Raw genomic sequence first — 15,860 nt, 5'->3', positions numbered from 1 at the left:
ATTCATCTGTAGAACTTTTTCATCACCCCACATTGAAAACTGTGTACCTCATTAAATAATAAGTCTGTTTCTCTTTCCCCTCAGCCTCTGGTAACCACTAGTCTAATTCCTGTCTCTATGAATTTGACTATTCTAGGTACCTCTTATAAGTGGAATCATATAATATTTATTATTTCATGTCTGGCTCGTTTCACTTAGTGTAATATCTTCAGGTTCATCCATGTTGTAGCATGTGTCAAAATTTTCTTTCCTTTTTAAGGCTAAATAATATTCCATTGTATATATGTATACACACACAGCACACACACACACATGCACACACATACATACCACATTTCGTTTATCCATTTTTTTATTTGTGGACACTTAGGTTGTTTCCACCTTTTGGCTATTGTGAAAATGTTGCTGTGAACATTGATGTACAGATATCTATAGTGGAAGTGTCTGCTTTCAGTTCTTTTGCGTGTATACCCAGAAGTGAAATAAGTGGATCACATGATAATTCAGTGTTTAATTTTTTGAGGAACCACTGTACTGTGCTCTACAATGGCAGCACCATTTTACATTTCTATAAGCAATGCGGAGAGTTTCCAATTTCTCAGTATCCTTGCCAACACATGTATTTTCTTATTTTTTTGCTTGCTTTGTTTTTGATAATAGTCATCCTAATGGGTATGAAGTGGTATCTCATTGTGCTTTTGATTTGCATTTCCCTAATGATTAGTGATGTTGACTGCATATGTAGTTTTATAAGACATTGCCAAATCCCTCTCTAAAAGGAAATGTTGCATTCTTTTTTTTTTTTTTAGTTAAGCAATTATTTTATTGCTCAAGTACATAGACAAATTTATGTAACCAGGGCACAGGCTGTAGATGATTCATATTTCCAGTTGGGAGAGAGGACTCACTTGGTCTTATAATATCGAGCCACACAGTGCATCTGGTTTTCTATCATAATCAGATGGAATTTAGCATCCTTATCCCTTCTCTTCCTCTCAAGAAGCTTACTTGTGCAGCATCATGTCAATCTCTCAGGATCCCACCGATTTGTGAAGGAGTCAGACCCTTCTTGGCCAGTTTTTAAATCTGCTCCTTCATGTTGTCAGATGTCAGGTTCAGCAAAGTGGGGACGCTGCGGTGATAGGGCAAAGCCGACTGGGACTGGCCCTTCCCGGAAGCGTACATGCAACCCATGATGGCAGCTGTCAGGCAGCAAAAGGAACATTCTGACTAACGATGCACGAGTACCTATTTCCTCATAGCCTTTCTTAACAGCATATATAGTCACAATTTTAAATTTTTATCAGATAGATGAGAAGTGGTATCTCAGTATAGTTTTAATTTCAGTTTGTTTGTTTATTTATTTATTTATTTATTATTTTTGAGACAGAGTCTTGCCCTGTCACCCAGGCTGGAGTGCAGTGGGACGATCTCGGCTCACTGCAACCTCCGTCTCCCAGGTTCAAGTAGCTCTCCCACCTTAGCCTCCCGAGTAGCTGGGACTACAGGTATGCACCACCACACCCAGCCACTTTTTTTGTATTTTTAGTAGAGATGAGGTCTTGCCATGTTGGCCAGGCTGGTCTTGAACTACTGACCTCTAGTGATCCGCCTGCCTCAGCCTCCTAAAGTGCTGGGATTACAGGCCTGAGCCACCATGCCCAACCTAATTTCAGTTTTTACAATTATGAATGACATTGAACATCTTTTTCAAAATTCACATATAATAAAATTCACATTTGTGGTGTGTTATACTATGAAATATGATTTTCCATTAATTTTTAAGAGATTTTTAAAATTAGTGATAATAGCCTTTTATCTGAGATAAATGTTGCAAGTAATTTTATTCCAATTTTTTAATGGTCTTGGCTTAGTTTAAGGTATTTGCCATACATAAAGTTTTTGTTTTTCTGTAGTCAAATTTACCAGTTTTTTTTAACTGTGTCTAGATTTTAGATAATAGAAAACCTTTTTCTACACCTAGGTTTTCTACACCTAGAGGAATTACCAGTATTGTCTCTCTCTCTCTCTCTCTTTTTTTTTAAAGTCTCGCTCTCTCATCCAGGCTGGAGTGCAGTGACGCAGTCATGGTTCACTGTATGTATTCTTGACCTCTTGGGCTCAAGTGACCCTGCCACCTTAGCCTCCCAAGTAGCTGGGACTACAGGTGCATGTCACCACACCCGACTAATTTTTGTACTTTTTGTAGAGATGGGGTTTCGCCATGTTGCCCCAGCTGATTTTGGACTCCTGAGCTCAAGTGATCCGCCCACCTTGTCCTCCCAAAGTGCTGGGATTACAGGTGTGAGCCACTGTGCCCTGATTTCTTATTTTATATTTTGATTCCTGATACGTTTGGAGTTTATCTTTATGTATGATGTAAGATATGTATCTTATTTAATGTTTTCCACATTACTGATGATTTGTTCTAGCACCATTTATTTAGTCCATTTCTGTCCTAATGGTTTAGCTTTCGCCTTTATCATAGACTAGATTTCCATGAGCACTTGGATCTGTTTTTGGACTTTTCTGTTCTGTGTTCTTATAGCATTTGAACAGTGTTTATGTTCCTTTCTATAGGAGGGTCTAAATAGTGATTACAGAGACAAATTTTTTTAACAATTAGATTTAAGACCACAGTTCTTGATACAGTTTTACTCTTCAGTTCCCTTCCATTCTTAAAATATACAGCCAGGTTGAACCCTGATACAAGGAAGTAGGAGAGCTGCTGTGGGTTATATGTATCTAGTAATGGCCTTAACAAAATTTAAACAAGCAAAATAAGAACTAACTTTTACCTCAAAGGGCAGATTTTGCTTATGGAGTGGTATGTCCACAATTACGTGTGTGATCCTTCTTATTCAGTATGGAGACAATTTTTAGAAATGGAAATACCCTTTAAAAAAATGTATAGTGTCTCTTTTCGGTTTAAAGTTTTTAGATTGTGTTCCTTTTTCCTTTTGCCTTTTTTCTCCTTACACACATAGAAATTAATGTCTTGTGTTTGTCCTTTAGGTTTGCTGTAATGGTACAAGAGTATTTGTGCAGAAAGAAATTCTTGATAAATTTACAGAGGAAGTGGTGAAACAGACCCAAAGGATTAAAATTGGAGATCCCCTTCTGGAAGATACAAGGATGGGTCCACTCATCAACCGACCACACCTGGAGCGAGTTCTTGGGTTTGTTAAAGTGGCAAAGGAGCAGGTGAGAAATAATTGGCAGTAGGGTGGGGTTGGGGAAGATTATACTGCTCCTAAATCACTTGCTTTGTGCCCTTTTCATGTTAATATTCATTTGACTATTAGCATCCCTGGCTGTGTTCTGCTTTGTACCTGCACTGGGAAGACTAAGTACGAGTTTGTTTGGGATACAATTAACATTTCAGGAATGCATTTTGGGGTTGTATTTGTAATGCAAAATATTTTTTTCCTTTTCGGCAGGGTGCTAAAGTGTTATGTGGTGGAGATATATATGTACCTGAAGATCCCAAATTAAAGGATGGATATTACATGAGACCTTGTGTATTAAGTATGTCCTCTTTTTGTTTGCTTTTAGATGATTTGAATTAAATACCGAATAGATAGAGATGAATATTTATAAAATATGTACATGGTGTAAAGCAAAGGCTGGCAAATTATGTGGTCCTACTACCCAAGTTTAAGAAGTAGAACTACTCCATTATCTTCGAAGCCTTCTGTGTGCCCCTCCTTTAGGGCACCCATATGTATTAGTTTATCCAGGACCACAGCTATTGTTCTGGAAGCAAGGAGCTCAAAATGTGAAAGTGCCTATTTGATTTAAAAAAATGAAATAATAAATTTAATTCCTTGAGAAAATAAAGAATGTTTTTCATGTGACCTGTAGATCATTGTGTTAGACATTGTGCATTGCTATGAAGGAATATCTAAGACTGGGTAAGTAGAAAAGATGTTTGTTTGGCTCATGGTTCTGCAGACTGTACAGGAAGCATGGCACCATCATCTGCTCCTGGTGAGGTGTCAGGAAGCTTTCAGTCATGCTGGAAGGTGAAAGGGGAGCAGACAAGTCACATGGTGAGAGAGAAAGCAAGAGAGGCGCCAGGCTCTTTTAAACAGCCAGCTCTGTGTGAACTCACAGAACAAGAATGCACCCATTACCATGGGAAGGACATCAAGCCATTCATGAGGGATTTGCCCCTGTGACCCAAACACCTCCCACTAAGCCCCATCTCCCAACAGTGGGGATCATACTTCAGCATGAGATTCGGAGGGGAAAAACATCCAAACTGTATCAGTCATCAATATAATAAAACCAGTTTGTCAGATAATATACTAATCTTTTTAGAAATTACATAGTTTAATAATTTTTAGTACCTCCATTCAGTCTTAGAAATCTAGTTTTGACAATCAAGGTGTATGTGGTCGTCCTACTCCCACCCATCAACTTCCCTCCTACTTCAGAGAGAACTGCTATTCTCAATGTTGTTTTATCATTCTTATGCTTTTCTCTATCATTTTATAATGTGTATTAGTATCCCCTACAAAAATGTTGGTAGTTTTGTAGGCTTTAGACAATTATATATAGGTTGAACCATGTTGTATAATTCCTTACATCTTATTTGAAGATAAATTAAGCTGGTTTTTGCCCCTAAGGTTGATAGTGGTGTCAGTTTTTAACCACTTCATATTTGATGCAGTATATAGCCTTTAACCCCCCTAAAAAGGACCACTGATGTTTAAAAGCTGAAAACCTAATGTCCATCCCATGAATTAGGTTGCAGTTATTACATGAATATTTAATAAATAGGAAAAGCTTACAATACATTGTTTTTTTTGTTTGTTTTTTTGTTTGAGACGGAGTCTCGCTCTGTCGCCCAGGCTGGAGTGCAGTGGTGCGAGCTCAGCTCACTGCAAGCTCCGCCTCCTGGGTTTACACCATTCTCCTGCCTCAGCCTCCTGAGTAGCTGGGACTACAGGTGCCTGCCACCACGCCCGGCTAGTTTTTTTTTTGTATTTTTTAGTAGAGACGGGGTTTCACCATGTTAGCCAGGATGGTCTCGATCTCCTGACCTCGTGATCCACCTGTCTCGGCCTCCCAAAGTGCTGGGATTACAAGCTTGAGCCACCGCGCCCGGCCTACAATACATTGTTAAATTTAAAATATTGGGGCCAGGTGTGGTGGATCACTCCTGTAATCCCAGCACTTTGGGAGGCTGAGGCAGGAGGATCGCTTGAGCCCAGGAGTTTGAGACCAGACTGGGCAACATAGTGAAACCCCATCTTCAAAAAATTAGCTGGGGGTAGTGGTGCACACTGTGGTCCCAGCTACTCAGGAGGTTTTATTTTAATGTTTGCAGCTAATTGCAGAGATGACATGACCTGTGTGAAAGAAGAGATCTTTGGGCCTGTTATGTCCATTTTATCATTTGACACTGAAGCTGAGGTTCTAGAAAGAGCCAATGATACCACTTTTGGACTAGCAGCTGGCGTCTTTACCAGGTATATGGAGTGGGACACTGAGAGCAGTTTTGAAGGAGTGGGGCTGCAGTATCTGCTTAGATATGTAATTGATGTTATTCTCTCACTTTAGTTTGCCCTCATAGGAGCCATCAGCACTTTCTATTTGCTTCAGGTTAAGTCAGAAGACACGAAAGCAGCATTTTGTAGTTTGCTGTAAATGGCCAGAGAACCCTGCTATTGAGTTTTAAATTGAGCTCGTTTAATAAACACTTAAGATTCTGATCTGTGTAAAGCATTGGGTTAGATGTCTTTTGAAAACACACATGTCAAGGAATTTAGAAACCTGTAAGTATATAAATTGTGGGCAGTATTCTTCAAAAACATAATTTTTAATGGCATTATAGTAGTTCCTAGTTGGAATGCATTATAACTTATGTGGCCATTTCTTCTGTGGTTGGATATTTAGGATATTGTTTCCAGTTTTAAATATTACAGTAATGTGATCAATATCTTTGTGCATAAACTTACCCTCTACTGTAATGTAAAATGGCACTGCCAATTTGGAAGAGTTTAGCAGTTCCTCAAAAAGTTAAACCTAAAGTTACCATGTTACCCAGCAATTCATTACTAGATATACACCCAACAGAAATGAAAATATATGTCCACACAAAGGCCTGTACACATATGTTCACAGCATGATTATTCATAATAGCCAAAAAGTGAAAACAACCCAAGTGTTGTTTTCACTTTTTGTGAAAATGCTTTGGGAGTGCAATTTCTTTGAAACCAATTGCAGATTGCTTAGTTTTATACAAACTTTGATTTGTCTTTGGCAGTAGAAGGCAGTTTGCTAAACTGCTTTACACTGGAATTATGCTATTTCTTTGGTGATACATAAAGTTCCAGTTTTTTTTTGTTTTTTTTTTTTTTTTATAACTTTGTGGTCAGGAACTTGGGAAGAAAGCCTGAGTCTCACTTGAGGACCTGATGTAATTGCTTCCCTTTGAGCTTTGAAGGAAAGATTGAGGAGCTGCTCTTTTGATTTGAGTACTGAGCAGGTTAAGTGCTCTTACTTTACTTTTCCACCCTCATATAAATTCCAGTTAGAAAGGTGGGTACCTCCAATGTGCTGTTCTTTTTTCTTACCAGCTTTACTGGGATAATGCACATACTGTACAATTAACCCACTTAAAGTGTACAATTCAGTGGTTTTTAGTTTATTCATGGAATTGTGCAACCATCACCATAGTCTATGTTTAGGACGCTTTCATCTCAAGAAGAAACCTTGTGCCTCTTAACAGTTGCTTTTCATTCCTACTCCCCACCCCCAGCCCTTGGCATCCACTAAACTGCTTTCTTTCTCCATGGATTTGCCCATTCTAAACATTTTATGTAAATAGAATCATACAGTATGTATTCTTTTGTGACTGGCTTCTTTCACTTAGCATAATGTTTTCAAGGTTCATTTGTGTTGTGGTATTTATCAGTACTTTATTCCCAAATAATATTCCATGGTATGGATATGGACCACTTTTTGTCCATCCATTCATCTGTTACAGGCATTTGGGTGGTTTTCACTTTTTGGCTATTACGAATAATCATGCTGTGAACATATGTGTACAGGCCTTTGTGTGGACATATATTTTCATTTCTGTTGGATGTATATCTAATAGTGAATTGCTGGGTAACATGGTAACTTCATGTTTAACTTTTTGAGGAACTGCTAAACTCTTCCAAATTGGCAGCGCCATTTTACATTCCTCCCAACGACGTATGAAGGTTCTAATTTGTCCACATCCTCACCAGCCCTTGTTATTTTAGCCATCCTTGTGGGTGTGAAGTAGCATCTCATTGTGGTTTTTATTTGCATTTCTGTGGGTTTTCTTTTCACTTTCTTGATAGTCTTATTTGTAGCACAAAATTTTAAATTTTGACCAATTCCAATTCTGTTTTTTTTGGTCAGTTACTTTTGGTGTCATAATCTAAGAAATCTTTCCCTGACCCACGGTCATGAAGATTTATTCCTCTGTTTTCTTCAAAGAGTTTTATAGTTCTCAGTCTGACATTTTTAGGTCTGTGATGCGTTTAAGTTAATTTTTGTGTATGGTGTAAGAAAGGGCTCCACTGTTATTTTTTGCATGTAGACATCCACTTGTTTCAGCACCATTTGTTGAAAAGACTGTTTTTCTCCCATTGAATTTTGGGCACCCTTGTTGCTGTTACTTATTTTAAAGATGCCTTGTGCTTGGGATTATAAAATCCAATCCATGTCTGTTTTGCCTGGATGATCAAAGATTTTAAAACATTTTGAAGAAATGAGAATTTAGTAAGATTTGAGAACCCTAGAACTGGCAGTGTAACTTTTCCTGTTAAAGTAGTAGACTAAGAAACTTTGAATAATGCACACATTCTTTTTTTCTTCATAGGGACATCCAGCGGGCTCATAGAGTGGTAGCTGAGCTTCAGGCTGGAACGTGCTTCATTAACAACTATAATGTCAGCCCAGTGGAGTTGCCCTTTGGTGGATATAAGAAGTCAGGTGAGGAGCTGGGAGGTGTGAATGCAAACCAGGTCTCTAGAGATAGGTCGTAATGCAGACCTTACAAACCAGTATTCCTAAACCTGTCTGCAGATAAGAATCACCTGAGGAATACAGGTTCCTGGTCCTTTCCCAGATCCACTGTGGCAGTCTCTGGGAATGGAAGTCAAGCATCTTCCCCTACCCAACACTCCCTAAATCTTTCCAGAGGGTTCTGACATATAGCCTGGCTTGTGAACTGCTGATAGATATCTCAAAAAGGTTTGTCTGGTGGGTAGAATACTCTTTCTGCACAGCCTGTGATTGCTGTAAGCATAAAATAAAATCACTCCCTTAGGGGTTCCGTATCAGGATGTCCATCATCATCCACTGTGGAGGTTTTAGATTCCATTTAGGTAAAGTGTCTCTAAAGTAATATCTCAGTAACTTTGTTTCCTCTGTTATATCAAATTAAAATCTTTAAATTTATCATTAAGCAATCAATTATTATCGTTTTCATTACCCTCGATGGCATACGGGAGTGTGTTTCCTTAGCTACTGCTCATTCATTTCATTTATTCTATAGTCAGACATATGTTACCACAACATACAAATTTATAAGTCTGGTATATCAGGAGAGGGTTTGAGGCATCAGGAGGAGTATAGCCAGAACCTTTGGAGTTTGTTGCCTGTAAATATTCATTTACATATTTATCATGCTGTTCTTCTAGAGTGAAAATTGGTTTGGGCTTTGTTGAGGCATCATTCTAAGAGTCTGACCTCTAGTTTCTGTGGGAAATATTTACAGCCATCACAGTGTTGGCAAATATATAAACTCTGATGAACACTGATGAGATGGTGGGTGTTAATTTGACAGTCTTATTTGTCCCCGTGGGGTACGTCGTACATACAGGCACAAGTGCAGGTGGGAACCAAGGTGCCATCTTAACAACATGTAACATACAATGTTACATGTTAAGTTTCTGATAGTCCCTCAGTGCAGGGAATTATTTGTTTGGAATCAGCAGCTTAGGCCTTTGGAGGGCCTGCTAACTTTCCCTTTCCTTTGGACCAGACCATGCTATGTCGAATGAGAGAGCGAGAAAGATGACCAGACGTGCAGAGCAGCACCTGGCCCAATAGGCCTGACCAGCTGTGTGCTGAGGGGATGTGGAAAGCAACAAAACACAGAGTGAGGTCTTCCCAGGACCTTTGCGTGTGATAACCATTTGAGTGGTGCTTCCTGGAAATGCACATATTTGGGACCTCAGCCTTGCCCTTAGAAGGCAGAGCCTGCCTAAGTCTAGCGCAGGGTGTACAGGCAGGGCCAAGGGTGGGATACTACCCTTTTAGCACAGTAACTTCATCCACTAGTAATTGGGCAGTGTCTTGGACTCTGAGTAATCAGAGGGACCTTCAGTGCCCCCTCCCCAACATGAGTGGGTAGGTTAAGTTAGTAGTTTGCTCTTACAGGTATATAAGAAATGGTGAATAAGCCTATTGTGTAGAGTTAAGTTTCAAATTAGCATCAGTTTTCAAGGGTGTCAGGTTGATTGTTGTAGAGATTGCCTTTAACACTTGATACAAAATCTGAGCATTTTTCAGACCTCAACCCAGAACAGTAGATACCTGAAATTAAGATTCATATTGGTAAGAAAGAAGACCTGTATATTTCCCTGTCCCCATCCCCAAAGGCCAGTGGGTCATTTTCCCCATGCCTAACTCCATTCATAACTACTATGTGGATTGAGGACTTTATTCCAAAACATTTAGGTTCTATATTCTTCCTTAGCCCTGATTAGCAGTGCTTATCTTTGAAGATCATTGTGACTGTTCAGACTATTGTAGTGATGGCTCAACCTGACCGCTTCTCCTCCTTTCAGGATTTGGCAGAGAGAACGGCCGTGTGACAATTGAATATTATTCACAACTGAAGACTGTGTGTGTGGAGATGGGTGATGTGGAATCTGCTTTTTGAAAACCTGCAGTGAAACCTACTGACATGGCCAGGCTGTGGAATGATGCGAATTGGCCCTGTTTACAGAGGCAGTACAACTGAATGTTATTTTTAAATTCAGAATTTTGGCATTCAGGATAAGAGAATGGTTCATGTTACTCTTTCTCTCTCCATCAGCTTCGTCACTGAAAATGTGCATTAAGTGCCTTGTAGATACTAATCAAGAAAGTTGGCATTCTCCTCAAAGTATATTTTTGTGAAATCTTTTAAGAGCCAGTAACATACTTCTAGAGAGCAGGAAACGGGACTGGGATAATACATCTTCCACACATTTGGCCCACTGACAATGTTAATTCTCTGGCGTATTTCAAAGAACTTGTTCCTGGCTGATCCAAGTGCAATGGTATTTACAACTAATTGATCACAACCAGTTTCTAGATTTCTTTGTTCCTTCCCCATTCCCAGTGCTTCACTTGACTAGTCTTGAGAAAAAAAAAAAAAAAAAAAACAACAACAACAACAACAAAAAAACACCTTGTTCCTTTGTAGGTTCCTGGTAGAATCAATAGAGATGATTTCAACTCATTGACTCTTTTAAGCTGTATCCCCTTGTCATTTCATTGAGAAAGCTGATAACCGGGATAGGGAGGGGATTAGATAATAGACGGGGTCAAATTCTGTGTGAATGTTAACTTGCCTAGTAAGCACTTTGTCTCTGTTCACTACTGCAATAGAGGAAACCTATCTCCCTATCTTGGGTTCTTGAACTACAGCCTGCTGTCTTACACCAGCAGAGCTACCCTTTAAATGTACAAATTATTTGTACGCTAATGTAATATGGTGAAATTAAAATAAATCACACTGCTAATTCTTTTGCTTTCGTGTTTTGAAACTAAACATATCTTGAGGTTATAGGAGGACAGAGGATAGGGCTGATGTTAAAAGCACAAGGCAGGGGGATTTGATCTTTGCAGTAAGAACAAAAGGACAGGTTTGGTTGCAGTGATGAACTTTTTATGGTCCAGGTAAGCATTCAGGCTCCATGTGCATTCTCACCTGGATAAGCAGTGCCTGTCCCTGAAGAGTTGTCAGATCACTGTGGCTTTTCAGACTATTGCAGTCATGCCTCACTCTGCCCCCTTCTCTTCCTTTCAGGAGAAGAGTTTATAAATCATAGCTAATTTAGTAGTCAGAGATAAGGGATGCTTGTTGTCACTGGGCCTGGATCTAGTTATGTATTATGATGAGCAAGTACTGTAGTTTTAGAGCATAAGAACAACCAAATCAGCCTTTCTTGGTGTTTCTTTGCACAGAGGATACATATGTGATACTGGACAAAGCCAATAGCGTTATCTTACCCTGTGTCCGAGGGGATCCTGTGCACCTTAAGCAGTAGGAGCTGCCTGGAAGAAGATAAGTTTCTGATAGTCCCTCTAAAGCAAGCTTGTCCAGTCTGCAGCCCACGGTCCATATGCAGCCCAGGACAGCTTTGAATGCAGCCAAACACAAATTTGTAAACTTTCTTAAAACATGAGATTTTTTTTTTGCGATTTTTTTTTTTTTCTTTTAGCTCATCGACTATCGTTAGTGTATTTTATGTGTGGCCCAAGACAATTTTTCTTCCAGTGTGGCCCAGGGAAGCCAAATGATTAGACACCTCTGCAAGAGAAAATAGCAGGGGAAAGGGAAGCAATATTTAAGTACTCACTGTGTTCCTACTGCTACACTCCTCATTTATTACTCACACTAAGCCTAAGAAAGGGATTATCCGTGATTTTCAAATGAAGAAACAGATTTGGAGACATCTTGGTCCCAGGCAAGTGTGATATTTTATGCCTCTATATAAAATTATGTATCTTTTCATCCATGGTTCCTGGCTTATAACTCCCTTGGTATAGTTTTTTGTTACAATGTTGGGGCACTTCAGGCCTCAGAAAACAGAATGTCCCTCTCTGACCTTCTGTCCTCCTTTTCACCTGCCCAAGGCAGGGCTCCAATCTTCCACCACTTTTCTGATTACGGGTCCTAACACTCCCATTTCAGAAGGGGTCCTGCCTGCTGTCCTGCAGGAAAAAATGCCACACAGAGAAGCCAGGAATCTGAAGACAGGCCTTGCTGGGTTTCCCCACTCAGCCTCCTTTGTATTATATCATACCCCTTTATCCAGTCACATTTCTACATGGTGTCCGTGTTTCAGTCATGCCTCTCTAATGAAGTCTAAGAGGCCCAAGAGGACAGGCTTCAGGGAGCTTCTGGAGAGCTGAACATGTGGGGGCTTACAGGAAGGTGAATAAGAACACGTGCATGTGCCAGGAAAGTGGTGCACCCCAACTCCACGGGAACAGAGGCTCCTGTGCTTGGGAGCCTTCCAGACCTGGCTGTATGTATCCCTTCATTTAGTTGTTTATTTGTGTCCTTTAAAATACATTTTTTTTTCCCCAGAAACAGGGTCTCACTCCATCACCTGGGGTCTCGCTCTGTCACGTCACCGAATGAAAGTACAGTGGTGTGATCATAGCTCACTGCAGCCTCGACCTTCCTGGGTTCAAGTGAACCTCCCACCTCTCAGCCTCCCCAGTAGCTGGGACTACAGGTGTGTGCCACCAGGCCTAGCTAATTTTTCTATTTTCTGTAGAGAAAGAGTTTCACCATGTTGCCCAGGCTGGTCTTGAACACCTGGGCTCAAGTGATTGTCCAACCTCGGCCTCCCAAAGCGCTGGGATTATGGGCATGAGCCACTGCACCTGGCCTAGGATATTCTTTGTAATAAACTAGTAAATGCATTTCTGAGTTCTGTGAGCCACTGTAGCAAATTAATCGAACCTCACCTTGAAGCCAGTCAGTTGAGTTCCAGAAGCTTGGACTTGCAGCTGGTTGGAGTCAGGGGCAGTCTTGGACTGAGCCCTCAACCTGTGGGATCTGATGCTATCTCCAGGTAGATAGTGAGAATTGAATTGGAGGATGCCCAGCTGGTGTCCACTGCAGAACTGATTTGCCTGCTTGGTGTGTGAACAGAAAACTCCAACATTTGGTCACAGAAGTCTTCTGTGTTGATTGTTGTATGAGAGCAGAGGAAAAACCGTTTGTCTTCCACACCAGCAAGTCTGGAAGTTGGCAACTTCAAGCCAGGTGTGAGTCTCCAATTCCTGTGCTTTCTGCTACCCTCTCTGTTTCCTAGAACTGAACCCAGTATATGTTTCCTATGCTTGCTATAACAAATTACCGCCAACTTAGCAGCTTAAAACAACACAAATTTATTATCTTGCAGTTCTGGAAGTCAGAAATCCCAAAATGGTTTCACGTGGCCAAAACCAAGAAGTTGTCAGGGCCACACTCCTTGAAAAGGCCGTAGGAGAGAATCCTTTTCCAGCTTCTAGAGCGGCACTCCTTGCATTCCTTGGCTCGTATCCCCCTCCTCTTAGATGCCAGCAGCTTAGCATCTTCAGAATCTCTCCCTGCCCTTGCTGCCTTCTTCCCTGTGTAGTCAAACTTCCCTTTGCCTCCCTCTTAGAAGAACACTTAAAGGACATTTAGGGCCCACGCCTATAATCGCAACAGTTTGGGAGGCCAAGGTGGGAGAATTGTTTGAGGGTAGGAGTTTGAGACCAGCCTGGGCAACATAGTAAGACCCCATCTCTACAAATAAATTTTTTAAAAAGGAGTGTGGCAGCCCAAATGTGTAGTCACAACTACGTGGGAGGCTGAGGCAGGAGGAACACTTGAGCCCAGGAGTTTGAGTTGCAGTGAGCTAGGATCATGCCCGACTGCACTCAGCTTGGGCAACAGGGTGAGACCCTGTCTCCAAAAACAGAAATGAAGACTCTCATTTCCCTCTTCAGACCTATGAATCGGAATCTGCATTTTAACAAGATCCTCGGGTGACTCATAAGCACGAGTCTGCCAAGTACTGCTTTTAGAGCAGTGGTTCTCCACTTTCACTGCACATTAGAATTGCCCAGTGAGAGCTCTGAAAATACCAAGAATCTCATTTAATTGATCTGGGCATCTGGATTTTTTTTTTTTTTTTTTTTTTTTTTTTTTTTTTTGAGATGAAGTTTCACTCCTTTCACTCCTGTTGCCCAGGCTGGAGTGCAACGGCACGATCGCGGCTCACTGCAACCTCCGCCTCCTGGATTCAAGCCTGGATTCAAGCAATTCTCCTGTCTCAGCCTCCCGATAGCTGGGATTACAGGCATGCGCCACCACACATGGCTAATTTTGTATTTTTAGTAGAGACGGGGTTTTTCTAAGTTGGTCAGGCTGGTCTCAAACTCCCAACCTCAGGTGATCCACCTGCCTCGGCCTCCCAAAGTGCTGAGATTACAGGCATGAGCCACCACGCCTGGCCTGGATTCTTAAAAGGCACCCAGATGAGCTTAACAGGTAGCCAGGGTTGAAAAGTGCTGCTTTAAGAGCTGTACTATCCAAGTATAGTAGCCTTAGCCATATGCATCTACTTAAATCTAAAAATTCAACTCATCAGTTGCTCTAGCCACACTGAGCTCAGCCACACATGGGTGGGGGTTACACTTTATTGGACAGTGCCGACAGAATATTTCCATCATGTCAGAAGGTTCTGTTGGATAGTGCTGTTTAAGAGGAAAGGAACTGAGAGACTACTCAGTTTTTTATTAAGTTAGGAGAGCATCTTTGGAGGCGAGTGTTACTAGGGATGAAACAGAAAACTGGGCAAACTCTGTGGGTCCTTAGAACATAAAGAAGATAACCTGGTTGCTGACTTTTGCTGAACGAGCTACACCAGCAGGTGGCTCTCGTGCTTCCTACCACAATTTGCGTGGCTACAAGACCCCTGGTAGGCACTGTGCATGCATTACCGTTTGATCCTCACGAACTTTATAAGATAAGTATTTTCATTATCTCCAACTTACAGCTGTGTAAGCTGAGGCTTAGGGAGGCTAATAAGCTTGCCCAAGGGCACACAGGCACCTGAAGGTGGGAATACTTAAGGTTCACTATGGCTCAATTAGGCATTTATAGGCTGGCATGGCTGATTTTCATCTAGCAAAACTCAGCATGTGTTTCCCTTATACACATAAATGGACTGTTTGGAATGTACACTGCCAATAGATTAGTAGTTAATGGTAGAAATACTTATGCCAAGTTTTTCCCCACAAGACAAGGGACTAGCTTGTAAGAGTTATTCTCTAAGCAGTCTTTACCAACTGGATTCTGCCAAGCCCTAGGGTTTCCTGGAAGTGCAGTGAGTGGGGAAGTAGGGCACTGAAAGGCAGAGCTCTCAGTTCTGCACTTCAACCACAGCGCCCTTTATGTACTGAGCTTCCTTACAAAACTCCATCCGAGTCCAGTGTGCAACAGCAAAATGACAAACTGGGATCACATTACAGATGCTCCTCGACTTATGATGGGGCTACATCCTGAGAAACCCAACACACGTTGCAAATATTGTAAGTTGAAATTGCATTTAATACACCTAACCTACTGAACGTCGTAGCTTAGCCTAGTGACCTTAAACATGCTCTGAACTCTTACATTAGCCAACAGTTGAGCAAAATCATCTGACACAAAGCCTCTTTTATAATGAAGTGTTGAATATCTCATATAACTTATTGGATACTGAAAGTCAAAAACAGAATGTATTGGTACTCAAAGTATGATTTCTACTGAATGAGTATTGCTTTTTTTTTTTTTTTTTGAGACAGTCTTGCTCTGTCACTCATGCTGGAGTGCAGTGGTGTGATCTCGGCTCACTGCACATTCTGCCTCCTGGGTTCAAGTGATTCTCCTGTCTCAGCCTCCCAAGTTGCTGAGATTACAGGCGCGCACCATCACACCTGGCTAATTTTTGTATCTTTAGTAGAGATGGGGTTTCATCATTTTGGCCAGGCTGGTCTCGAACTCCTGACCTCAGGTGATCTGCCCGCCTTGGCCTCCCAAAGAGTTGGAATTACAGGCATGAGCCATCATG

General features: G+C 41.1%; 1 protein-coding gene and 1 pseudogene across 2 annotated transcripts in view; one reads left to right on the top strand and one right to left on the bottom strand.

Annotated features, from left to right (window-relative positions):
* Positions 1–10,781, top strand: part of ALDH9A1 (aldehyde dehydrogenase 9 family member A1) — a 40,567-nt gene extending 29,786 nt beyond the window's left edge. The window contains exons 7-12 of one of the 2 annotated variants that reach the window (XM_065519031.2): positions 3,016–3,204; positions 3,441–3,528; positions 5,336–5,477; positions 7,865–7,977; positions 9,032–9,148; positions 9,840–10,781. In XM_065519031.2, the coding sequence (XP_065375103.1) occupies positions 3,016–3,204; positions 3,441–3,528; positions 5,336–5,477; positions 7,865–7,977; positions 9,032–9,099 (600 nt within the window). In that variant the 3' untranslated portion in view covers positions 9,100–9,148; positions 9,840–10,781. The remainder of the gene's footprint in view (positions 1–3,015; positions 3,205–3,440; positions 3,529–5,335; positions 5,478–7,864; positions 7,978–9,031; positions 9,149–9,839) is intronic. The other variant, XM_005539848.5, reaches the window with a different exon arrangement.
* LOC123572801 (small ribosomal subunit protein uS15-like) lies at positions 848–1,194 on the bottom strand (annotated as a pseudogene).
* Positions 10,782–15,860: the final 5,079 nt, after the last annotated feature.

This window comes from Macaca fascicularis, chromosome 1 (genome assembly GCF_037993035.2).
Source record: "Macaca fascicularis isolate 582-1 chromosome 1, T2T-MFA8v1.1".
NCBI classification, from domain to species: domain Eukaryota; kingdom Metazoa; phylum Chordata; class Mammalia; order Primates; family Cercopithecidae; genus Macaca; species Macaca fascicularis.
Note: the sequence above shows the minus strand (reverse complement) of the source record. Positions and strands in the feature narration are given on the sequence as shown.